At 35.7% G+C, this 27,414-nt stretch overlaps 2 protein-coding genes across 5 annotated transcripts in view; both read left to right on the top strand.

Moving 5' to 3' along the window:
* The window catches only part of LOC100974343 (putative ankyrin repeat domain-containing protein 26-like protein), a 51,288-nt gene extending 43,441 nt beyond the window's left edge, over positions 1–7,847 (top strand). Inside the window, exon 9 of the mRNA XM_034940092.3 lies at positions 7,357–7,847. Within this exon, the coding sequence (XP_034795983.1) occupies positions 7,357–7,452 (96 nt within the window). The 3' untranslated portion in view covers positions 7,453–7,847. The remainder of the gene's footprint in view (positions 1–7,356) is intronic.
* The window catches only part of LOC117976226 (coiled-coil domain-containing protein 144A-like), a 49,216-nt gene continuing 29,156 nt past the window's right edge, over positions 7,355–27,414 (top strand). The window contains exons 1-4 of one of the 4 annotated variants that reach the window (XM_055099200.3): positions 7,355–7,847; positions 10,931–11,024; positions 19,660–19,730; positions 25,026–25,979. In XM_055099200.3, coding sequence (XP_054955175.2) covers positions 7,788–7,847; positions 10,931–11,024; positions 19,660–19,730; positions 25,026–25,979 — 1,179 coding nt within the window. In that variant the 5' untranslated portion in view covers positions 7,355–7,787. Of the gene's footprint in view, positions 7,848–10,930; positions 11,025–19,656; positions 19,731–25,025; positions 25,980–27,414 lie in introns of all 4 variants that reach the window. The other 3 variants (XM_034940090.4, XM_055099198.3, XM_055099199.2) reach the window with 3 other exon arrangements.

Genomic DNA, 27,414 nt, shown 5'->3' with positions numbered 1-27,414 from the left:
GATTTGATTATGTGAATGTATCAAATTATCACATTTACTTCAAAAAATGCACATCTATTATGTATCAGTTTTTAAAAAGGAAATTTATATCCTCACATCTTTGAATTTAGCAAAGTTATGTCATATATTTGATCTAGTAAAACCTTGTTTATAAATAATGCACAGTGAAATCTGTTTTAGGCCTTATCAGATTTACTATGAATTCTTAATTTTTGACTCTTGCTTCTTGTTTAAGTTTTCTAACTTAGTGTTTGGCATATCCATGACTTAACTAATTTATCTTACTCTTTCATATAATCTTGAGAGCCGTTTTAGATGTTTCTGAGAATAAAGAAAATAAATAAATACATTATATTTAATCTTTTCATTAGTTAAAATTTCTGGTTTATAAAGGAGGTTCTTAATTTATCCATTCGGTGAGAAAATAAATTTCAAGGTAAAATCCTCTTAAATAAATTCAGGGAAGAAGATGGAGGAATAGAAATCCCACTGTTCCCCACCACCACAAGGACACCAAGTTAACAACTATCTACACAGGAAAAAACAACTTCATAAGAACCAAAAGTAAGGCGAACACTCACAGTACTTAGTTTTAACTTAATGTCACTGAAAGAGGCACTGAAGAGATTTTTTAAAGTCCTGAATGGCTGACATCACCCCTCCCCCATCCCTAGTAGCCTGACGTAGTGTGGAGAGTGTCTCTGAGTGCTGGGGGAGGGAGAACACAGCAAGTGTGAGGCTATGAACTCAGTGCTGTTCTGTTAGAGCAAAAAGGAAAATTAGACCAAACTCAGCTGATGTCCACCCATGGAGGGAGCATTTAAACCAGCCCTAGCCAGAGGAAAATCACCAGTCCCAGTGGTCTGAATTTAAGTGCCTGTAAACCTTGCCACTGAGGGCTACAGCACCCTGTGTCTCCAAGTAATGTCAAAAGACAGTCTAGGCCATAAGGACTGCAACTCACAGATGAGTCCTAGTGCTGAGCTAGGCCAAGAGACAACAAGCTGGGTGGGGAAGATATGCCATATTGAGATACCAGCTGGGGTAGCCAAGGGAATGTTGGCATCAACCCTCCCCTAACCTCAGGCTGCACAGCTCACAGCTCCGATAAAGGCCCCTTCCTTCTGCCTGAGGAGAGGAGAAGACAGAGCGGGGAGCACTTTGTTTTACATCTAAGATACTAGCTGAGCCACAGCAGCAAGATAGGGCACTGGTCAGAGTTGGGAGCCCCCATTCTAGGCCCTGGCTCTCTGATGACATTTCTAGACACACCCTGGGCCAGAAGGGAACCCGCTGCCTTGAAGGAAAGGACCCAGTCCTGGACTGGCAGTATTCCTCACCTGTTGACTAAAGGGCCCTTAGGCCCTTAATAAACAACGGTGACACCCAGGTACTACATCGAAGGCCTTGGGTGAGCCTCTGTGACTTGCTGGCCTGAGGTGAGACTCAGCATATAACCAGCTGTGGTGGCTATAGGGCAAAATATTTTCTGCTTAAGAAAAGCAGAAGGAAAAATAAAGGGGACTTTGTCTTGCACCTTAGGCACCAGCACGGCCATGGGGGTGGGGAGTAGAGCACCAAGTGGGCTCTCAAAGGTCCCTGATTCTAAGACTTGACTCTTGGATGGCATTTTTGGACATGCTGTGGTCCAGAGGGGAGCCCACAGCCTTGAAGGGTGAGTCCCAGGCCAGGCAGCATTTATGACAAGCTGACTTGAGAGACCTTGGGCCTTAAGAGAACATAGACAGTAGTCTAGCAATACTTCTCATGGCCTGAGGTGATGGTGGCTTCTGGGAGGAGGCTCCCCCCAACTCTTTCCATGCCTTGGGACATGGGCCATGGGTTTTCAAGATACAGTGACCAGTGAGGAAGCACCTGTTCCTGCAGCACCTGCTGCTGTCCTGGCCACTCAGTAGTCACTACTCATGAGCCTCACACAGCAGCTGTCAGAGATGTGGCAATTAGACAGATCTGCCCATATCCCTAATAAACCACTAATGTTCATCTTTATTAGAGCCAGTCTTATAAAAACAGAATTTCATCTTTTTCAAGAAATATAGGCTGGACGTGGTGGCTTAAGCCTGTCATCCTGGCACTTTTGTAGGCCAAGGAAGGTGGATCACCTGAGGTCAAGAGTTTGAGACCAGCCTGGCCAACATGGTGAAACCGCGTCTCTACTAAAAATAAAAAAATTAGCCAGGTGTGGTGATACATGCCTGTAGTCTCAGCTACTTGGGAGGCTGAGGTATAAGAATCACTTGAATCTGGGAGGTGGAGATTGCAGTGAGCTGAGATCACATCACTGCAATCCAGTCTGGGCAACAGAGTGAGACTCCATCTCAAAAAAAAAAAAAAAAAAGGAAAGAAAGAAAGAAATTTTTTTTCAAAGGGATAATAACAGAGAACTTCTTAAACCTGGAGAAAGATATTAATATCCAAGTACAAGAAGGTCATAGAACATCAAGCAGATTTAACCCAAAGAAGACTACCTCAGAGCATTTGTTAATCAAACTGCCAAAGGTCAAGGATAAAGAAAGGATTCTAAAAGCAGGACGAGAAAAGAAACAACAGACAATGGAGCTGCAATGCATCTGGAATCTGATTTTTCAGTGGAATCCTCCTTACAGGCCATGAGAGAGTGGCATGACATATTTAAAGTGCAAAAATCCTCAATGGAATATTTTCAAAGTGAATTCAACAATATATTAAAAAGATCATTTATCACAACCAAGTGGGATTCATCCCTGAGATGCAAGGATGGTTCAACATATGCAAATCAATCAGCATGATACATCATATCAACAGAATGAAGGATAAAAAGCATATGATAATTTTAATTGATGCCAAAAAAGCATTTGATAACATTCAACATCCCTTCATGATAAAAACCCTCAACTGGATATGGAAGGAGCATACCTCAACAATAAAAGCCATGTATGACAGACCCACAGCTAGTATTGTACTGAATGGGGAACCCAAATTTGGGTTTCCTTTAAGATGTGGAACCGACAAGAATGCTCACTGTCATCACTGTTATTCAAAATAGTACTGGAAGTTCTAGCCAGCACAATCAGACAAGAGAAAGATATAAGGGACTTCCAGCTGGAAAGGAGAAAGTCAAATTATCCTTGTTTATAGATGATATGATCTTATATGTGACAAAACCTAAAGACTCCACAAGTAAACTATTAGAACTGATACATGAATTCAGTAAAGTTGCAAGATACAAGATTAACGCACAAAAATTGGTAGCATTTCTAGATGCCAACAGTGAACAATATGAAAAAGAAATAAGAAAGTAATCTTATTTACAACAGCTACATGTAAAATTAAATACCTAGGAACTAACTTAACCCAAGAAGTGAAATATCTCTACAATGAAAACCATAAAACATTGGTAAAGAAATGGAATAGAACACCAAAAAATGGAAAATATTCTATGTTCATGAATTGGAAGAATCAATATTGTTAAAAGTTTCATACTACCTCAAAGAATCTACAGATTCAATGCAATTCTCATCAAAATATCAATTACATTCCTCATGGAAATAGAAAAAACTGTCCTAAAATTTATATGGGACCACAAAAGACCCAGAGTAGACAAAGCTATCCTATGCAAAAATAAGAAATCTGGAGAAATCACATTACCTGACTTTAAATTATACTACAAAGCTGTAGTAATCAAAACATCATGGTACTGTCATAAAAGCAGACACATGGTATTGTCATAAAAGCAGACAAATGCAACAGAATAGAGAACCCAGAAACAAAGCCACATACCTATAGTGAACATATACTTGAAAAAGGCACTAAGAACATACACTGGGGGAAAAGACAGTCTCTTCAATAAATGGTGCTGGGAAAACTGGGTATCTGTATGCAGAAGAATGAAACTAGACCACTATGTTTTTTTTTGTTTGTTTGGTTTTTTGTTTTGTTTTGTTTGTTTGTTTGTTTTTGAGATGGAGTCTGAATCTGTCACCCAGGCTGGAGTGCAGTGGCACGATCTTGGCTCACTGCAACTCTGCCTCCTGGGTTCAAGTGATTCTCTTGCCTCAGCCTCCCAAGTAGCTGGGATTACAGGCACCCACCACTATGCCTGGCTAATTTTTCTATTTTTAGTAGAGAAGGGGTTTCACCATGTTGGCCAGGCTGGTCTCAAACTCCTGACCTCAGGTAATCCGCCCACCTCAGCCTCCCAAAGTGCTGGGATTATAGGCGGGAGCCACCGCATCTCGCCTAGACCCCTATCTCTCACCATATACAAAAGCCAAATAAAAATGGATTAAAGACTTAAATCTAAGACTTCAAACTATGAAACTGGTATAAGAAAACTTTGGGGAAATCTCTAGGACAATAGTCTAAGTAAAAATTTCTTGAGCAATACCCCACAAGCACAGGCAACAAAAGCAAAAATGGACAAATGAGATCACATCAAGTTAAACAACTTCTGCACAGCAAAGGACACAGTTAACAAAATGAAGAGACAATCCACAGAATGGGAGAAAATGTTTGCAAACTACCCATCTGACAAGGGATTAATAACCAGAATATGTAAGAAGCTCAAACAACTCTATAGAAAAAATATCTAATAATCCAATCAAAAAATGGGCAAAAGATTTGAACAGACATTTCTCAAAGGAAGACACACAAATGGAAAACAGGCATATTAAAAGGTACTCAACATCATTGATCATCAGAGAAATGCAAATCAAAACTACAATGAGATATTATCTCGCCTCAGCTCAAATGGCTTATATCCTAAAGACAGGCAACAACAAATGCTGGTGAGGATGTGAAGAAAAGGGAACCCTTGTGCACTATGGATGGGAATGTAAATTAGTACAACCACTGTGGAGAACAGTTCAGATATGCCTCAAAAAACTAAAAATTGAGCTACAATATGATCCAGCAATCCCACTGCTGTGTATATATCCAAAAGAAAGGGAATCAATATATCAAAGAAATAACTACACTCCTATGTTTGTTGCAGCACCATTTACAATAGCTGAGATTTGGAAGCAACCTAAGGTTCCATCAACAGATGAATGGATAAAGAAAATATGGTATAGATATACAATGGAGTACTATTTAGCCATAAAAAGAATGAGATCCAATCATTTGCAACATCGTGGATGGAACTGGAGATCGTTAAGTCGAATAAGCCTGACACAGAATGACAAACATTGCATGTTTTCATTTGTTTCTGGGTTCTAAAAATCAAAACAATTGAACTTGTGTGCATAGAGTAGAAGGATGGTTACCAGAGGCTGGGAAGGGTAGTGGGGTTTGGCAGGAGTTGGGGATGGTTAATGGGTACAAAAAATAGAAAGGATGAATATGACCTACTATTGTTAGCATAATAAGGTGAGTGTAGTCAATAATAATTGTATATTTTTAAATAACTTAAGGAATGTAATTGGATTGCCTATAACTCACAGGATAAATGCTTGAGGGGATGGTTACTCCATTCTCCATGATGTGCTTATTTCACATTGCATGCCTATATCAAAACATCTCATGTATCTTATAAATATGTATTGATATTACATAATGTACCTATTATGTACCCACAAAAATAAATAAAAATATTAAAGTAAATGAGATAAATTCAGAAATTATTTCTGGAGGTATTCTGATTTCTAATAATATTGGTATATAATCGACACACATGCACACATCAAAATGCAATCAAAATTTATGATTTTCTAAAATAAACTACCTGTTATCATAGGATTATAAGAAAGTTAAGATTTCCAAGAAAGTATGAACAGTTATCTCTAGAAGATGATTTTCTAATTTTAAAAATATCTCTGGCAATAAAGACATTTTATGTTATTGTCAGGAAGCTTTATTAACTTTAGTATTCATAGTTGTTAAACCTTATACATAAATTCTTGCATCTCTAAAACTCAGGAATTCTGCTGACTTGATTTTTGTGTGTGGAGAATGGGGTCTTACTATATTGCCCAGGGAGGTCTCAAACACCTGGACTCAAGCTATCCTCTTGCCTCTGCCTCCATAAGTGTTGGGATTACAGGAGTGAGCCACCGTGCCTGGCCTGACTTGATTTTTTAGTCCCCATTTTCTCTCCTCATGTGAATATGGGGTCCTGCTTGAGCAGCATCTTGAGTTGATGTTTTAGAATTACATCTTTTCATTCAATTTAAAATGCATATTACCATAATATTTCAGAAATAAATATTTGTGTATATTAGTAAAAGTATATTTTATATCCTTGAAACAAATGTTGAAATATATAATAGAAATTTTGAATCTCAAGATTTTTTCTCCTCTTGTTTTCATTTTCGAAATTTCAGAAAAGTGTATAGTTTTGCATGACTTAATTCTGAGTTTAGTATAATTTAAAAATATTCCTCTTCTTCACATTATGTGCTTTTCCTGAGTAAGGTCATCCACTCTTGCTTTCTGGGTGCCTCAAATTTGTTATGTCCCACACTGAAGACATTGTCCTTGACCCTTTCCTGATGTTTTGTAATCTACTCTGTCATCTGGTTTCATCATCCTAGGAAATAACACCTAGTAAGTAGCACTGAAACAATGAAGCAGGAAAATTTCTACCTTTCAGCCCTTTCTCAAATCATCAGTTCAGTCCCTTGCAAATTCTATATTTTCTACCTGCTAAGCATTTTTTATATCTCATTATCATAATTCACTCTCTGACTCATAATTTTGAAATACTCTTAATCTTCCCCACACCATGTTCATCTCTATCTTTTTGTTGCTGCCAAGGTGACTTTCATAAAATATATTTATAATGATATATAACTCATCTGCTTTTGAATTGTTCCCCATTGCATGATGGGGTAAGTTCACACTCTAGTGTGGCCCATATCTTGTGGTTTGGCCTGATTCTCCCATTTTATCTCTCCATTCCATTCCCTCTGACTATGTTCCACTTTTACTGCATTATTTTGGTACCCTTCATTTGCCCTGTCTTTTCGTGCATGCTTCTTTTGAGCATGCTTCTCTGTCTAGAAACCCTTCCTACCCTCACTGTGTACTTGGTCTATGTTTCACAATATGGCTCTATCTTTGCAGCATTTCCTGAGCTTCCCAAGTAGAACTGATTGTTCTCTTCCTTGTGCCTGTACTTACTTTATTCACTTTAGTTGTAGAACTCATGGATTACACTTTTCTGTTTTTATTACCTTTTATATATCTCTACCCTCACTGAAATATAAGGCAGGATCTGACTTTTATTTATATTTTTAGCTTCTCCCCAAATACTGCTTATGATTTGATAAACAGCACATTTTTTTTGTCTTACTGACAGAGTGGGTGAGTGAGTAAATACAATGTTTTCTGAAGTTGCTGTTCTTTTCTTTTTAATAGGAGAAAGCAACAGAGCCAGCAAATGGAAAACGACAAAATGGTATGGGTATTATTGAGAGTGCTCCACAAGAGCACACAAATAATGAAAACATTTAATTTTGATTCAAAAATATTCGAGGTGGTAAGTTAGTGAATATCTCTGAAAAACAGGGTATAGTAAGTATTTTCAATAGAAAAACCACCGAACTATATAGATCCAAACATAATATTCATTTCTTTTCCACAATTTTTTTCTGTCTTTCTTTATACTACCAACTTTTTCCTAAAACTACTTCAATTCCTCAATTCCCTGAAATTCTTTTTCTTTTTCTTTTTGTTATTACTTTTGTTTCACTGAAATATTTATGGGTGAAGACAAACTTGTATAGGTATATAAAATTCATAGTGATAAATTTTCTCATGAATGTGTCTGTGTATAACATTTTATAGATATGCCATTCACAGTAAAATCAGGACAAAAGGAAGACATGCAATCACATTTGGACAGCAAGGTATTATCTATTGTTATTGCTGCAGTTATTATTTTAGAAAATAAGCATTCAGTGATATTACAACATAAAAGAGAATGCTTTCACTTCACTTTTGCACCTCTGCATATGCCCATAAATAATTATTTTCTGGCCAGGCAAGGTGGTTCACGCCTGTAATCCCAGCACTTTGGGAGGCCGAGGCGGGTGGATCACCAGAGGTCAGAAGTTTGAGACCAGCCTGGTCAAGATGGCAAAACCTAGTCTCTACTAAAAAAAATACAAAAATTAGCCAGATGGGGTGGTGTGCACCTGTAATCCTAGCTCCTCAGGAGGCTGAGGCAGAAGAATCACTTGAACCCAGGAGGTGGAGGTTGCAGTGAGTTGAGATCGTGCCACTGCACTCCAGCCTGGTCAACAAAGCAAGACTCCATCTCAAAAAATTTATATTCTTCCATTATCAGCCCATAATTAGTACAGTAGTTATGTACAAAGTATATCACTGCTGCATAGTACAAATCTGTTAATTTGGAGGATTCGTGTAAAAAGCCAGTGTCATATAGCGCAAAAAATATCAGGGTTAGAAGTCACAAGGAATCAGTTTGGGCTCTAAAGTTAAGTTTATCTAGAAACTAAAAAATTGTTCCATGTCGATATATGGCTGAATGCATGATTCTGTGTCCTACCTGGATGTGTAAAAGTGCTAATGAGATTCAGAGAGAAAGAGTTTGGACTGTAGTTTTGTACAACTTGAAACCTGAAAAGACAATGCCTGGGACTTAAAATACTACCGTGTTTGGATTGACTAGTATAGATCTGCAAAAAAATTTCAGAAGAAGCAAAAGCATGGGGAGTTGTAAATAAGTGAAGCTATAAACACAGTAGTTTGGTTTAGTGGTGTTTTATTAAGTAGAAATCATATTTTAAAAAAGAAAACATTGAGTACCTTTATGGTAAATGAAGACTATTCTAAGGTGACAACAGTAGAAAGAGATGAAGGGGCCTGGCTTCTTAGAAGCAGTAGCTGTATTGTGATACCAGCACCAAGTTGGTCAAAAGACATGTTGTTATCCTGGTGCTTTTACTTACTAGCTATGAATTTCTGGTAAAAATTATTTAACCTATTTGAATGTCGAGTGATGCCCTTCATAAAAAGGGTACTAGTATGTACCTCTTAGGCATGTGTAATGAACAAATGTGCTAAAAAATTGGAAAGCATTTTGTAAACTTGAAAGTGTGTACACTAATGTATAATAAAGTGATCCACAGGGGTATTCAATAAGTATTATAATTCAATAAGTATTATATAAAGTATAATAAAGTGATCCACAGGTGGCTCAATAAGTATTGAGGATGCTTCATGTAAACTCGGAGGACAATAAAATGACAATAGCATCAAGAAAAGTTTGGGAAAGTCAGAGTGGGCATGTGGATTTCTAGTTTGGGGAACATGGAGTTTCAGCAAACTATTACTAGAGAACTCTTCTAGGAATCTAGTGGTTTGGTGCTTGAGACATTCCCATGGATATTTAAGTGTTTTGACCTTGAGTGAATTTCTGCTGTTGAGCACCAACTCTGCTAGGCAACTAGAGACTGAATATCGATGATGGGGGCTTAGGTTACAGCAGCAAGAAGAGAAAAACAAGTAAATAACCCAGTCTTATAAGTTGAATGTGCTTCCTATAAAGAAAACGGAGAAGACAGAGATTATTGGAGAGGTTTGTAGTTAGCATGGGGATGGGAGTGGCAGTAAAGTTCTATAGTCAGAGGAGATGTTTCCGCATGTGACATTGAAACTGTCAACTAAAGGATGAAAGGAGCCAGCCATGGGAAAGTCTAGGAGGAGGACATTCTGGACAGAGAGGAAACAATGGATCTCATCTGTTCATCATGTTCTTGTTAACATCCTGGAATGACCAGAAAGTGGGGTTACCATCATCATCTTCATCATCATCATTATTTTTATTAGTATAATGTGTAGAAAAGAAAATGTGAAATTAAGTTGCCTGGCACATTTTAAATGCTTCACAAATGAATGTTCTGAATGTTCTTGTTCTGCTTCTTTTTTTTTGAGATGGAGTTTCACTCTTCTCGCCCAGGCTGGAGTGCAATGGCGTGATATTGGCTCACTGAAATCTTCGTCTCCTGGGTTCAGGGGCTTCTCCTACCTCAGCCTTCGGAGTAGCTGGGATTACAGGAGCATGCCACCACACCCAGCTAATTTTTATATTTTTAGTAGAGGTGGGGTTTTGCCATGTTGGCCTGGTGGGTCTCCAACAGGAGTTTGAGACTGCAGGTGATCCACCCGCCACGGCCTCCCAAAGTGCTGAGATTACAGGCATGAGCCACCGCGCCCAGCCTTGTTCTGCTTTTTATACTAAGGCTTGATATACTTTGTTGAAGTTTTTTTTTTATTGGGAGAGTGTTGCTTACTATATCTAATATTTGCTTACTTATATGTAGACATAAACTAAAGGTTTTCTCATTGCTTTGTGGTTGTATTCAACCATTTTTTCTATCAGTAAAAATATCAAAGACTGTGTAGATTTCTCCAAGCCCTTGTTTATCTAAATGAAGGAGCTTCTACCATGTTCTGTTTAAACGCAACATGATGTACGCCACATGTTTCTTATTGTGCTGTCTTAACATTTACATTTTCTGTAACTAGAAATCTTTTAAATATTTAGTATTAAATATTTAAATATTTAATGCTTTAAGTGTAACACCAAGTGTGTTATGTCATATTTTAAATGGTCTTTTATTTTTGGTTGGGAATGTAGGGTGGAGTTAGGAATTATGAAGTTAGTCTCTTGCTGCAATATGCACGTAAGTTATTATTTGGTCTGTGAATATATTTCTTGTAGGCTTTTAGTCTGGGTGTGCAGAGGTAGTAGCCCTGTGAAGATAAAAAATAAGTTTGATTTAGACAGCCTATCTATGTAAGGTTCTCTATTGAATAATTTAGGTTCCCAACACATGCTTTTCTTATTTTGAAGTTATCTGAATGAAAAACACCTTCTTTAAAAGAAAGTGTTTGGGAAATCTTTATGTAACTACTACTTCTTTTTCATCTTCTTGAAACTCATTGTTGTTATTAATTTTTACAGAAGATCTCCAAGAATCACGCAGAGAATGGTGGCAGTCATGTATCTGGGGCTACAGACTGTAAGACAAAATATGTAGTAAATGGGCAAGAAGAAGGTAAAAACTGTAGTCATAGAATAAGTCGATTGACAGTATGTCTCTTTAAAAACAGGAGCACTAGTATATTCTAATAGCCAGAGAAAACTTCTTAAAATGACTTCTTTTTTTTTTTAATTTTTTTGAGATGGAATTTCACTCTTGTTGCCCAGGCTGGAGTGCAATGGTGCAATCTCGGCTCACTGCCACCTCTGCCTCCCAGGTTCAAGCGATTGTCCGGCCTCAGCCTCCCAAGTAGTTGGGATTACAGGCACACACCACCATGCATGGCTAATTTTTTGTATTTTTTCTATATGCTTCATTTTCATTCTTTAAGCCCTAGTGCCTGACATATAGCAGGACTCCATAAATAATTGCTGAGTAAAATACATAAAGGCTGTTTATACAAAGATGATTTGCAAGTTGTCCCCTATTGTGTAGGAGCAAAGGGGACATTCATGTAAAGCAATAATGTACAGTTCAGGTGGTAAAGATTCAGTAGAAAAATTAATAAAATACTAAGGCAGCCCCAAGGAAGGAGACACCTGGTTATCTGGGGAATAAAGATATTAATTAAAAAAATCACCAGAATCAAGGAAGACTTCACATAGCCACCTGTTTTAAAAGAAGAAAATAAATTTGTCAGAATAGTAAAGGAAAACATTTCAGATATTAGGAACAGGGTGCACATCGATAAAAGTGTAAACAGTCATTTTGGAAATCATCAATAAGGTACTACCATGAAGCAGAGAATAGTATACTGCATTACTATGTAGGGATGTTTCTACTAAATTTTTAAGTATATTTTTAATTTTTAATTTTTTGGGTACAAGGTAGATGTAGATATGGAGTACATGAGATATTTTGATACAGGCATACAATGTATCATAATCATATCACAGTAAATAGGATATCCATCACTTCAAGGATTTATCCTTTGTGTTAAAAACAATATAATTATACTGTTTTAGTTATTTTTAAATGTACAATTAAGTTATTATTGACTTTAGTCACACTGTTGAGCTGTCAAATACTAGATCTTATTCATTCTATTTTTTGGCACCCATTAACCATCACCTCATCCTCCCCTAACACTGCCCCACCACCCTTCCCAGCCTGTGGTAATCATTATTATACTCTATCTCCATTAGTTCAATTGTTTTAATTTTTAGTTTTCAAAAATAAATGAGAATATGCAAAGTTGGTTCTTCTGTGTCTTGCTTATTTCAGTCAGCATAATGACCATCAGTTCCATCTATGCTGTTGCAAATGACAGGATGTAATTGTTTTTCATGGCTGATTAGTACTCTATTGTGTATATGTAGCACAATTTCTTTATCCATTTGTCTGTTGTGAAAGGCATAGGCTGCTTCCAAATCTTGGCTATTGTGAATGGTGCTGCAATAAACATGGGAGTGCAGATATCTCTTTGATACATTAATTTCCTTTCTTTTGGGTATATACCCAGCAGTGAGATGGCTGGATCATATGGTAGCTCTATTTTTAGTACTCTGAGGAACCTCCAAACTATTGTTCATAGTCGTTGTACTAATTTACATCCCCACCAACAGCATACAAGGTTTCCCTTTTCTCCACATCCTTATCAGCATTTGTTATTGCCTTTCTTTTGGCTATAAGTCATGATCACTGGGGTGAGATGACATCTCATTATAGTTTTGATTTGCATCTCTCTGATGATCAATGATGTTGAGAAACTTTTCATATGCATGTTTGCCATTTGTATGTCTTCTTTTGAGAAATGTCTATTCAGATCTTTTGCCGATTTTTAAGTTGAATTATTAGATTTTTTCCCATATAGTCATTTGGGCTCTTTGTGTATTCTGGTTATTAATCCCTTGTCAGATGGGTAGCTTGCAAATATTTTCCCCCATTCTGTGGGTTGTCTGTTCCCTTTGTTGATTGTATCCTTTGCTGTACAGAAGCATTTTAACTTGATGTGATCCCATTTGTCTATTTTTGCTTTTGTTGCCTGTGCTTGTAGGATATTACTCAAAAAATTGTTGCCCACAATGATGTCCTGGAGAGTTTCCCCAATGTTTTCTTCTAGTAGTTTTATAGCTTGAGCACTTAGTTTTAAGTCTTTAATCTATTTTGATTTGCTTTTTGTATATGGTGAGGGATAGAGGTCTAGTTTCATTTTTCTGCATATGGATATCCAGTTTTCCCAGCACCATTTATTGAAGAGCCTATCTTTTTCCCTAGTGTGTATGTTCTTCTTCCCCAGTGTATGAACTCAAACATGAGTTCACTGTAGGTATGTGGATTTGTTTCTGGCTTCTTTATTCTGTTGTGTTAGTCTATATGTCTGTTTTTATGCCAGTACCGTACTGTTTTGGTTACTATAGCTCTGCAGTATAATTTGGAGTCAGGTAATGTGATTCCTCCAGTTTCTTCCTTTTTGCTCTAGATAGCTTTGGCCATCCTGGGTCTTTTGTGGTTCCATATACATTTTAGGACAGTTTTTTTCTATTGCTATGAGGAATGTCATTGGTATTTTGATAGGGATTGCATTGAATCTGTAGATTGCTTCGGGTAGTATGAACATTTTAAAAATACTGATTCTTCCAGTTTATGAAAATGAAATATCTTTTCATTATTTGGTGTCCTGTTCATTTTCTTTCACCAAAGACTTACAGTTTTCATTGTAGAGATCTTGCACTTCTTTGATTATGTTAATTTTTAGGTATTTAATTTTATTTTTAGCTCTTGTAAATGAGATAAATTACTTCCTTGATTTTATTTTCAGATTGTTCACTTTTGGCATCTAAAAATGCTACTGATTTTTGTATGTTGACTTTGCATCCGGCCACTTTATTGAATTTATCAGTTCTAATAGTTTTTTAATGAAGTGTTTAGGTTTTCCAAACATAAGATTATATTATTATATCATTTGACTTCTTCCTTTCCTATTTAGATGTTCTTCATTTCTATCTTTTGTCTAGTTGCTCTAGCTAGAACTTCCAGTACTATGTTGAATAACATTGGTGACAGTGGGCATTCTTGTCATGTTCCAGATCTTAGAGGAAAGACTTTCAGGATTTCCCTATTATGATACTAGCTATGGGTCTGTTGTATATGACTTTTGTTGTGTTGAGGTATGTTCTTTCTATACCCAGTTTTTTGAGGGTTTTTACTATAAGGGGATACTGCATTTTTACCCAATGCTTTTTTTTGTATCAGTTGAAATGATCATATGATTGTTATTCTTCATTCTATTGATATGCTATATCACATTGATTGATTTGCATATATTGAATCATCTTTTCATTCATGAGATACATTTTACATGGTTATGAAGAATAATTTTTGAAATGTGTTGTTGAATTTGTTTTGCTAGTATTGGTTGAGGATTTTTTGCATCAATGTTTATCAGAGATATTGATGTGTAGTTTTCTTTTTTTGATGTGTCTTTGTCTCATTTTGGTATCAGGGTAATACTGGCATTGTATAATGAGTTTGGAATTATTCCCTTCTCTTCTGTCTTTCAGAATAGTTTGAGTAGCATTGGTATTACTTCTTCTTCAAATATTTGGTAAAATTTAGCAGTGAAGCCATCAGGTCCTAGGCTTTGCTGGGAGACTTCGCTGGGTCCCCTAAACTTTGCTGGCTTCAATCTCATTATTTATTCTTAGTCTGTTCAGGTTTTGGATTTATTCATGGTTTAATCTCAGTGGGTCATGTGTGTCTAGGGATTTAATCATTTATTATAGGTTTTCCAATTTATCGGCATATAGTTTTTCACAGTAGCCTCTAACAATCTTTGAATTTCTACAGAATCAGTTGTAATGACTGCTTTTCCTTTATTTTTTTTTAAATTTTACTTTAAGTTCTGGGATATATGTGGAGAATGTGCAGGTTTGTTACATAGGTAAATGTGTGACACAGTGGCTTGCTGCACCTATCAAGCTGTCACCTAAGTATTAAGCCCTGCATGCATTGGCCATTTGTCCTGATGCACTCCCTCCCATCCTCCCGCTGAGAGGCCCCAGTGTGTGTTATTCCCCTCCCTGTGTCCATGTGTTCTCATTGTTTAACTCCCACTTATGAGTGAGAACATGAGATATCTGGTTTTCTGTGTCTGTGTTAGTTTGCTGAGGATGATGGCTTCCAGCTTCATCCATGTCCCTGCAAAGGACACGATCTCATTCCTTTTTCTGGCTGCATAATATTTCATGGCATATATATACAACATTTTCTTTATCAAGTCTATCATTGATGGGCATTTGGGTAGGTTTCATGTCTTTGCTATTGTGAATAATGCTGCAATAAACATAAATGTGCATGTAGCTCTATAAAAGAATGATTTATATTCCTTTGAGTATATACCCAGTAATGGGATTGCTGGGTCAATTGGTATTTCTGGTTCTAGATCCTTGAGGAATCGCCACACTGTCTTCCACAAGGGCTGAACTAATTTACCTTCCTACCAACAGTGTAAAAGTGTTCCTATTTCTCCACAGCCTTGCCAGCATCTGTTGTTTCTTGACTTTTTAATAATCGCCATTCTGACTGGCATGAGATGGTATCTCATTGTGGTTTTGATTTGCATTTCTCTAATGATCAGTGATGTTGAGCTTTTGTTTCATATGTTTGTTGGCTGCATAAATGTCTTCTTTTGAGAAGTGTGTGTTCATGTTCTTTGCCTACTTTTTGATGGGGTTGTTTTTTTTCTTGTAAGTTTGTTTAAGTTCCTTGTAAATTCTGGATATTAGACCTTTGTCAGATGGGTAGATTGCAAAAATTTTCTCCCATTCTGTAGGTTGCCTGTTCACTCTGATGATAGTTTCTTTTGCTGTGCAGAAGCTCTTTAGTTTAATTAGATCCCATTTGTCAATTTTAGCTTTTGTTGCAATTGCTTTTGGTGATTTCGTCATAAAATTCTTGCCCATACCTACTTTCTGAATGGTATTGCCTGGATTTTCTTCTAGGGTTTTTATAGTTTTGGGTTTTACATTTAAGTGTTTAATCCATCTTCAGTTGACTTTTGTATAAGGTAAGGAAAGGGGTCCAGTTTCAGTTTTCTGCATATGGTTAGCCAGTTTTCCTAGCACCTTTTATTAAATAGGAAATCCTTTCCCGATTGCTTGTTTTTGAATGACTGTTTTTTCATCTCTGATTTTATTTATTTGGGTCTTCTCTCTTTTTTCTTAGTCTGACTAAAGGTTTGTCAATTTTATGTAACTTTTCAAAAAATCAAGTTTTTGTTATGTTGATTTTTGTGTTGTTTTGTTTGCTTTAATTTCATTTATTTCTGTTCTGATCTTTGTTATTTCTTTTCTTCTGCTACCTTTGGGTTTGGTTTGATCTTGCTTTTCTAATTCTTTAAGATGCAACGTTAGGTTGTTTACTTAATGTTTTGTCTCCTTTTTGATGCAGGCACTCATAGCTGTACTCATCTCTGTTAGCACTGCTTTCACAATATCATATAGGTTTTGGTTCTTGTTCCATTATTAAGAAAAAGTTTCAATTTATTTTCTTAATCTCTTCATTGACTCACAGGTTATTCAGCAGCATGTTATTTAATTTCCATGTGCTTGTGTAGTTTCCAAAATTCCTCTTGTTATTGATTTTTAGTTTGAGTCCATTGTGGTCCCACAAGATACTTGATAGTTTCTATTTTTTGAGGGTTTTAAGACTTGTTTTTTGGCCTAACATATGGCCTGTTCTTGAGAATGATCCACGTACTGAGAAGAAGAATGTGTATTTTGCAGCCGTTGGATGAAATGTTCTGTAAACATTTATTTGGTCCATTTGGCCTATAGGGCAGATTAAGTCTGATGTTTCTTTGTTGATTTTCTATCTGGATGATCTGTGAAATTCTGAAAGTGGGGTATTGAAGCCTTCAGCTAATATTGTATTGAGGGTGTGTTCTCTCTTTCTCTGTAGCTTTAGTAACATTTGCTTTATTTATCTAAGTTTTCCAGTGTTGGGTGCATATATATTTAAAATTGTTATATCCTTTTGCTAAAATGACCCCTTTATCATGATACAGTTCCCTTTTTTGTCTCTTGAAGTTTTTTTCTTGAAGTCTATTTTGTCTGATGTAGGTATATAGCTACTGATTCTCTTTTTTAGTTTTCATTGGCAGGGAATATCATATGTCATTTTTTTTTTTTTGAGAGCAAGGAATTTGTTTTATTTACTAATATATCCTCCTCATAGGGCTTTAAAAGTCTTTTTTTTAATGTCATGTTTTTATTTTCAGTCTATATGTGGGCAAAAGATCATTGGGTCTTGTTTATTTTTAATTCATTCATTCCATTTATGTATTTTGATTGGAGAGTTTAGTTATTTATATTCAATGTTGTTATTGATAAGTGAGGACTTACACCTGTTAGTTTGTAATTTATTTTCTAATCATTCTGTAGTCTTCTCTTCCTTCTTGTCTTCCTTTTAGTAAAGGTGATTTTCTCTGTTGGTATGTTTTAATTTCCTGCTTGTGTGTGTGTGTGTATCCATTGTATGTTTTTAGATTTAAGGTTACTATGAGGATTTCAAATCTACTTAAGATAGGAGTAGTTTACACACCATAATTAAAGTGTTGTAATATTCTATGTTTGTCTGTGTACTAACTATTATCAGTGAGTTTTGTAAGATTCATTGATTTCAGGTTGTTTCTTATTGCTCATTAACATTCTTTTGTTTCAGATTGAAGAACTCTCTTTAGTATTCCTTGTGGGACAGGTCTGGTATTGATTAAATTTCTCAGCCTTTGTTTGTCTGGGAAAATCTTTATTTCTCCTTCATATTTAAAAGACATTTGTACTGGATATACTATTCTAAGATAAAAGTGTTTTTCCTTCAGCACTTTAAATATGTGTCATAATATGTCATGCCACTCTCTCCTGGCCCGTAAGCTTTCCACCAAAAAGTCTACTTCCAGTTGTATTGCAGCTCCATCGTATGTTATTTGTTTCTCTTTGCTTGATGCAGGGATAAATGACCCTTTCTTTATTTTTGATCATTGTAAGTTTGATTATTAAGTTCCTTGAGGTAGCCTTCTTTGGGTTAAATCTGCTTGGTTTTCTCTAACCTTCTTGGACTTGAATATTGATATATTTCTTGAGGTTTAGGAAGAACTTTGTATTTCTTTGAATAAACTTTCTTCTCCCATCTATCTCACTTCCTCCTCGCTAAGGCCATTAACTCTTGGAATTGCTTTATTAGGCTATTTTCTAGATCTTGTAGGCATGCTTCATTCTTTTCTATACCTTTTTCTTTTGTATCTTCTGACTGTGTTTTCTCAAGTAGCCTATCTTCAGGCTCACTGGTTCTGTCTTCTACTTGATCAGTTCTGCTGTTAAGGGACTCATGCATCCTTCAGTACATCAATTGCATTTTTCACCTTCAGAATTTCTTCTTGATTCTTTTTAATTATTTCAATCTCTTTGCTAAATTTATCTGATAGAGTTCTGGAATTTTTTCTTTGTCTTATCTTGAATGTTTTTGAGTTTCCTCAACACAGCTGTTTTGAATTACCTGTCTGAAAGGTCATATATCTCTGTCTCTCTAGAATTGGCCCCTGGTGCCTTATTTAGTTCACTTGGTGAGGTCATGTTTTCCTGGATGGTCTTTATGTTTGTGGATGATTGTCTGTGTCTGGGCATTGAAGAGCTTTGTGTTTATTGTAATCTTCACAGTCTGGACTTGTTTGTACTCATCCTTCTTGGGAAGGCTTTCCAAGTACTCAAAGGGACTTGGGTATAGTGTCTATGCTTTTGGTCACTGCACCCATATCTGCATTAGGGGTCAGGGACCCTAAGCCCAGTAATTCTGTCATGTTTGCAGCCTCATAGAGACATGCTTTTGGTGGTTGTTCAATAAGAGCTGGAAGAAGTCTCTGAATTACCAGACATAAACTCTCGTTCTCTTCCCTTACTATCTCCTAAACAAATGGAGTCTGTCTCTGTGCTGCCTGGGGCTGGGGGAGGATTTATATAAGCACCTCTGTGTCCACCATCACTGGGATTTCACTGCATCAGACTGTTCAAGCCTGTAGGGCTCCACAATCAGCTGGTGGTGAAGTCAGCCAGTCTTATGTCTTTCCATTCAGGGCAGTGAGAGTCCCTTCAGGCCCCAGGTGGGGCCACAGATACTGTCCGGGAGCCAGGGCCTGAAGTTGGAAACCTTAGAAGTCTACCTGGTGCTGTATTCTACTGCAGTTAAGCTGGCACTGAAACCACAAGACAAAGTCCTTTCCACTCTTCCCTCCCGTTTCCCCAGGCAGAGGAATCTCTTCCCATGTCCACCACCACCACAGACCTAGGAGGAGTCCTGCTGGGGTACCACCAATGTTCACTTAAGGCCCCAGGGCTCACATTTTAAAATTTTATTTTCTTTGTGTTGGTTTTCTTTATTTATGTTTGGTAGATACATTTGTGAGTGAATGTTTGACATGTGTGTTTATCTTCAACCTGGTGACATCTAGTGTCTCCCCAGGTGGTTTCTTGAAGTTTTAAGACTTAGGAGTATTTATTAAAGAAGTAAATATCCTGCTAAAGATTAAGCTTCCTTTAAATTCACAACTTATAAAATAAAATGAAATATTAGTTCTAATCTGTTTTCATAAAGCCTATAGTTTAATCTAACTGTTGTGAGTAGTTCATTTTAACTAAATGTATAATTTTTTCAGCAGAACAAGTCTTAGCAGTGATATCAGAGGAAGAGCAAGAAAGACTTGAAGAAAGTGAAAACAACGAGCTACAAGTATACAACAATTTCATTTAAATTTCTTGTTGACTATTATGTTCTTTGCTTTAATAATGTAGGGTAGTCCAAATGAAATTACCTTTCAGATTAGCCTTTGATAACAATAGATTCTAATTTACTATTTAGTATTGAATTTTAAATACATTTTAACTAGTTATAAAACTTAAAAGATTTTTAAAATCTATAGTAACTTATAGCTCATCTTTACCCTTGGAATAGAGAGAAAACATTTTCAAAATTTTCTTTACTCTTTCATCTCTATTAACATGTTTGCATGATGAAGAAAGTAACATGAATTATTAAATCATATTATTGAGCGACAGAAGTTATGAACAATTTAAGGGTGATGGCCATTGAGTTGGATTCATGTTAAAGGAGTCATGATGGCCAGTGGTTCAAAATGTGCAGTTTTATATTGCCAGTCACTAATGCCAAGGTTAAAGATGTATTCTGCCTCATGGTCTCTCATTGACTTCAGGTCATGTTTAGGAAGAAACCTGGGTCATAAAATCAACCTAACTGTTTATTAAGAGAACCATACTCTGCAGAATGGGACCTTTGGTATTAGGATATGAACAATAACTTTCTAACTTATTTCAATGCAGGAAGTCAGTAAATAGTATAAAATTTTTAATCCATCATCATTGGTGGATATTAGAATATATTAGAACTGGACTTAAGCAGACTTAACTGGATACATCAGAGTGTCATATTACAGAATATAATTTGAATTATAATTTGAGAATTTGCTTTTCTTTCTGATTTGTATTGATTTTGGCTTCTAACAAAGTTTGCCTACAGTCCAGTTAGTAATCTTTAGAAAAAGTACTTAAATGCACCGCATGTGCTCACTAATTAGTGTATGCTGAGGTAAAATCTTTTCAAGTGAGGACACTTTTGTAACACTACTAACCATCTGCTAATTCATGTTTTGGTAGATATAACACAAAATGAATTTAGTCCAAACAACAGTGCCAAAGTTAAGTTTGCTGGTTTGTTTTTTTCTTGCAGTTTTAGCTAAGGCAAATTACTTTTTACTTCTCCCTGTGATTTGGGAGAAGCTAAACATACATGAAGAAGTTTAACAATTAAATTTTAATTTTAATTAAATTTTTTTCTTTATACTTTATTGAGAATCAAGTTATTTTAAAAACATGCTCCCTGCTGGGCGCAGTGGCTAATGCCTGTAATCTTAGTATTTTGGGAGGCTGAGGTGGGAGGATTGCTTCAGCCCAGGAGTTCAAGACCAGCCTAGGCAGCATGGTGACGCCCCATCTCTACAAAATTTTTTTAAAAAATTAGCTAAGCATGGTAGTATGTGCATGTGTTTCCAGCTATATGGGAGGCTGAGATGAGAGGATCACTTGAGCCCAGGAGGTTGAGGCTGCAATGAGCCACGTTTGCACCACTGCACTCTTAACTTATGCAACAGAGTGAGACCATGACAATTAATTGTTTGAAAATGAGTATGTATAGCAGATGGTATTGGTAACTGGTGCACCTGGGGGAATTTTTTCAAAATTGTTCTGAGTCTATTTTGTCTGTGTTTAAATGTTGGAAAGTTTTTTTTTTTTTTTTTTTTTTACAGTTCAAAATGCATTTCATTTTTATTTACAACCAATTTTTACAATTCATTTTTGCTTTGTGCTATTAATAATAATGAAATGTTAGAAACAATAGCATGCCCAATAGTAGGCAACTAAGTAAATGATAGTCCGATAAAATAGAGTATATGAGCGAAATTGTATGTAATCATTAATTATGACCTTGGAGAAATTACCCATTGCCTTAGAAAGATATTCATGAAAATAAACCAGATTATATGTATGATAAAAAATAAATAAAAACAAAAACATGCACTCTGACAAAGATAACTTCTGAGAAACAAAACAAATTAATCTTCCCCTTTTGCATCTGCCAAAAATATCTCAAGAACAAGAATAAAATAAGGATTGGATAGAGAGGATATGTCTGTATATTCAGGACTGTTTTGTGTAAAAGTCTGAGGAAATGTGTATTAAATGAGGCAAATTAGAGTGGGAAAATAAATTAAAACTTCCCACAAATGAGTTAAATCAGAGGTTTGGTGAAATCTGCGAAAAATACAAATTACTGCTTTTTCTGAAGCCACTCCATGATAGCTCAAAAGGAGAGACAAACATAAAGGAAATTCCTTCTAATTTGACAAATAATATACTTGTGAGGGAAAAAGATGCATCTGGAGTGTCTGTCTTTGTAGCCTTCCAGGCATTTTGTTGAACACATGGAACCCAGTCTCAAAAATGTGTGTATATCTCATTCATGTTCTGGGTTTTTGGTACATGTTTGCCAGGCATCTTCTAAGCTTTATTTAAATGAAAATAAATTAGACTGTGAAAATAACAAACCAGATAATGAACATGTTTTTAACATAGATGAGGAGAATTTTTATAATGATAGAGACTCTAAGAAAGCAAGGAACCGTGAGCCGAGATCGTGCCATTGCACCCCAGCCTGGGCAACAGAGCGAGACTCCTCAAAAAAAAAAAAAAAAAAAGAAAAAAAAGAAAGCAAGCAAGGGACCCAGAAGTTGTTACAATGGAAGTGAAAGAAAGTCAAGAGTTTGATATGCAAATGACGAAAAAATATGACCAACATACCATGAGGCACTAAATTAGACATCAGGCATATGCCTCTACCTAGTGATCCAAAATGTTTTTTAGATTCATGGGGTACCCCTTCCAGAGAGATAAAACATGATTCAAATTAAAGGAGTGAGCCGAGTCGCACCACTGCACTCCAGCCTGGGCGACAGAGCGACACTCCATCTCAAAAAAAAAAAAAAAAAAAAAAAAAAAGAGCCACAGTATTTCTGCAGATATAGACACTTAGAAGAAAATAAAAGCAATACAGGACTTGTTCCAGAAGCCATTCTGTGACAGTCTCAGTGCTAGCAACTATAAAATCATGGTGCCTGAATTAGAAAATGTGAGTTCTTTACCACTACATCATGACAGAACATCAAAAATATATCTACAAGGAAAATGACAGCAAGATATGCAAAGGTTTGAGAATGAAGTAGACATATTACAAGTAGAGTTCCTGGAGGTTTACTTGTTGCTACTCTTTGTTTTTTCTCTTTATCAATTATCTGATCCATTCTGAGTTACTACTGATGAGAAACTCATGTGTAAAATAGGGTTATCTAAATCTGTAATTGTACATAGAAATAGATTATTTCTGCTATCTAAATGATAGAAGTTCAGAAAAACTTTCTCTAATCTTTGTACCTTGATCAAGCAAAGTCTGTTAAGTTTTCCAAGTGGTATAAGAAATCATAAACTAATTTATCCGTATGCCTATGTCCTTCAGAACCAGGATGAGCATAAAGAAAATTGCTTAAAATTATAGCCCTAGGGTTATCCCTTCTATTTACATAAAGATGAGATGTGTTTAGCAATAAAATGGGAATACAATGGGAAGGAAGAAATAACTGAAAAGAGAGATAAAAATGTATTAGTCTTGAGAGTTGTAAGAAATATTCCTGGCCAATGAAACTGTTTCTTGTGCTTTCATGTTTTGTAGTGTATCTGTTTAACTGCAACTCTTGCAACATATAATTATATTATAAGCATTTTAAATATTTTTGAGAAGTATATATACTTTCACATATTTTTAATAACTCTCACATGTTTCTGTTGAGTCAGACCTCTACATTCTATTGTTTGATAGAGTATGGTGAGTTATGGCATATATGATATTTTTATATAAGTAGCATAAATCCTCAGCCAAAAATTTAGTATATGATTTTAAAGTAGAAAGCTGAGTTCTAGACAGATAAAAAAGAAAGATAAAAGGCAGTGGGGAAAAGAATAGCTTAGTGCACAAAGGGTGAAGCTTCCTTTCTGTTCCTGAAGCCCCACAATGTCGCATCCTCTAAATCTGGCTGTTTAAAATCCAAGTTGTAAAGAAGGAAGAAGACAATTTTTGTCTTTGTCTTTTATGAGGTGGTGGTGGTGGTTCTGGCCTTTGGCCCACTGAATAAAATGATGTTCTCTTAATTTAATGCCATTTGTCTGCAATGGTCAAGTAGTGATATTCATATTGCCCTCATGAAAAGCAGAAGCATTTGATACTTTCCATAGGAATTAATGATCTTTCTATAATGTCAAAACCCTTGCTACTAACAAAACATGTTCTAGTTGTTGAAAGTTATTTAATCTTATTTTTATATTAATGGAGGGGTTAGTTTATTACTTCCACTGATTGGTAAGAAGAAAATGTATAGGCAGTTCAGAGACCATATTTTGGATGTTCTTCTTTTTACTTTTGAGAAGATTAACAGTCTGCTCCAATAGTGTCTAATTTGAGTACAAAGAGTTTGAACACAATGGTATGCCACAATATAAACTAGTGATAATTTGCTAATATGTATTTTGTTCCTAGTAAAATAGTTCAGTATATTTCCCCCATTTCACATTTATTACTCTTTCAAACATTATAAAGAGGAAATAGAAGTTATTGAAATGGAAATGATTTTATGACTCTCTAAGCAAAGCTCTATAATTTTATCTTATTTACTATTGGTGTTTTGAAATAAAAAAGCTTCTTTTTGTATTTATTCATACTAAAGAAATAAATGTGATTTGGTGGAGGCACACTAGAAGTACAGTTAGAAAACCTAGGGAAAATTCTGCAGCTTGCTTATTTTTTGACCACTCCTTTGCAGAATTGTGATAATTGAGTTCAGTGACATATGTAGAAGTGCTTAGTGAAATGCTTATATTTAGCATTTATGCACGTATGTCATTCTTAGAACTGACTATAAAAATGGTACAAAAATACTATATCTGTAGAATATTCTCAGGAAAAAGGAGCTTAAAGGACATTGGGAAATTTCATCTGTCCAAATATATGCAGAGCTAAGACTCTTAGTATATGGTGGTATATAGGTTAGATATCAGAGTGTAAACCCAATATTTAATGTAGTAAATTTTTTTAATCTTTTATTTTATGCCTTTGGGTTTGTTGTTGTTCTGAGAAAGGTTTTTCCATTTCTGGGAACCTTACACATTCTCTAGTGGTTTCTCTTTTACTTTTATGGATTCATTGTCTTTAAATAAATCTTTGACCTTTGGAGAATTTATGCTCTATGAGGTTTGAAGTTTTAATTTAACTTTTTTTTCCCAGTTAGATATTCATTCATGGCAATGCTTTCATTGTATAAATGTGCAGGATATTCTTTAATTTCAGAGAAAGTAATGAAATGTCATTGTATTGAATGTTAGCTAAAAGTTTCCTTTGTTTATTTAGATTTCTCATGGGCATAAGAAAGAAAAAGATCTGTTGCATAAAAATTGCATGTTGCAGGAAGAAATTGCAAGGCTAAGACTGGAAATAGATGCACTGAAAAATTGGAACCAGCAAAAGGAAAAGAATTTTCTTGAGGACATTAAAATTCTGAAAGAAAAGAATGATTTCCTTCAAAATGCTTTGATGCTGAAAGAGGAAACATTTGCAACAATGATATTCCAGGACAGTATACAGCCTGAAATTTTGAAAGCTGAGAATGAAATGCCCAGTTTTAAATTGAAGGATAAAAGCCAAAACCAGGAGAGACTGGAAAGAGAAATTGAATCATATCGTTGTAGATTGGCTGCTGCTCTACAAGACCGTGATCAAAGTCAGGCATCAAAAAGAGATGTAGAATGTGATTTCCAGAGAACAAGAGAAGAGTGGTTTCATTTAAAGGAAAAAATGAATTTTGATATGAGTGACCTAAAAGGTAAGAATGAGCTGCTTTCTGAAAAACTTTCTAATGCTGAAAATAAAATCAGAAGCCTCAAAATGAAGTGGCACCAGACAAAAGATGCTCTAAGGGAAAAGACATTGGTTTTAGAAGATGTCCAAAGAGACCTAACCCAATCACAATGTCGGAGGAAAGAAATTGAACAAATGTTTCAGAATGAAGAAGACAAAGTGAGTAAATACATTCAAAAGCAAGAATCTCTAGAGGAGAGATTATCTCAAATACAAAACGAAAATCTGTTACTTCGACAGCAACTGGATGAGGCTTACAAGAAAGCCGACAATCAAGAAGAGACAATAATTAATATCCAAGAGCAATTTAATGCTATTGTCAAAAATCAAGCTCAGAGTGAAGAGCAAAGTCTTCTACTAGAGCAGAAAAACAACAACTTGATCAATAAATGCGATTTCATAAAAAAAAGATTGTACAAATATGAAAAAGAGAAAGCAGAAAGAAATGTAAGTATTGAGAAAGAAAATATTTTTCAAACTTCTTGAAAGAACATGTAAAGTAATATTTGGTTTTTGCTAAATGATGAGTCTCATTGAATATAAAAATATATGTATTATAAACATATTTGCTTTATCAGCCTAGAAACATGCCAGCAAAAAAAGTTAGACTGGAAAGATGCTTTGAGTAAAGAAACAGTGTCACCTATGAAACATTGAGAGGTTAAGTTACAAGTTGTTAATAGATAGAGACTAATATCAATAATGTAGTCTTACACTGCTGAAATAATACCTTTTTTTAAAATTTGAGACAGAGTCTCATTCTGTTGCCCAGGCTGGAGTGCCGTGGCACGATCTTTGCTCATTGCAACCTCCGCTTCCCGGGTTCAAGCGATTCTCCTGCCTCAGCCTAACGAGTAGCTGGGATTACAGGCACGCACCACCATGCCCGGCTAATTTTTCTATTTTTAGTAGAAACGGGGTTTTGCCATGTTGGCCAGGCTGGTCTCAAACTCCTGACCTCAGGTGATCCACCCACCTGGACCTCCAAAAGTGCTGGGATTACAGGTGTAAGCCACCGCAACGGGCCTGAAATAATAATTTTAATGTCTTTATGTGGCCACATTTTGAGACCATGATGAAACAGATAAATGGAAATGCTCATACCTGAAATGAATATTTTGAAATTAAGATTCAATTTGGTGGGTGATTTCGACAGTTAGGTCCAGATTTCCCAGGTGAACTGAAGCGTACTGCTGTATCTCATAAGACTTTCCCTCAGGAGCTTCTTATATATTGAAGTTGGTGTAATTTTATTTTTATTCATGTCAGTTTGACTTAAATCTGAAACTATTTCATTATTGTCATGACCTCTCAACTCTTTGACGGCATTCACTTTTAATTAAATATAATTTGGGACGGATGTGAGTATCAGTAAAACCATATTTGATTTACTCTTACCACTGGCATTTGTAATTTATTTCGAATGTTTTTACAAGTAATTTGTGCATAATTTTTATTTCAAGACTCAATGACTAATTTCATTTGGATATAACTTTGTCCAGTACAAAGATAATTGTAGCAATCTGAGATTTCTTTGTTTGGCATTGGGTCCCCATGTTCAAACTAACGAGGGGTGACAGGATTCACACATAGTGGGAATGGAGTGAGTAGGGGAGAGAGTGTAGGAGCTGAGATCAGGGAGGTGGAGGCAAGATTATCAAGGGCCTCAAAGGCCATTGAAATTTTAGTTTTATTTCGATACAGCAATCTATTGGAAGGATTTGAGCAGGCAATTGAATAAATGAGGAATTGTGAAGTTGATTTGAACTTCTAATAAAGAAGAGAGAAAACATTTCAGAGTATAGAATTTACCACCACTAGTCTCACTCACATACCCATTTCTTTCTGAGACTTCAGTAGATGATTAAGCATTGCAAACTTA

This window comes from Pan paniscus, chromosome 18 (genome assembly GCF_029289425.2).
Source record: "Pan paniscus chromosome 18, NHGRI_mPanPan1-v2.0_pri, whole genome shotgun sequence".
NCBI lineage: Eukaryota > Metazoa > Chordata > Mammalia > Primates > Hominidae > Pan > Pan paniscus.
Note: the sequence above shows the minus strand (reverse complement) of the source record. Positions and strands in the feature narration are given on the sequence as shown.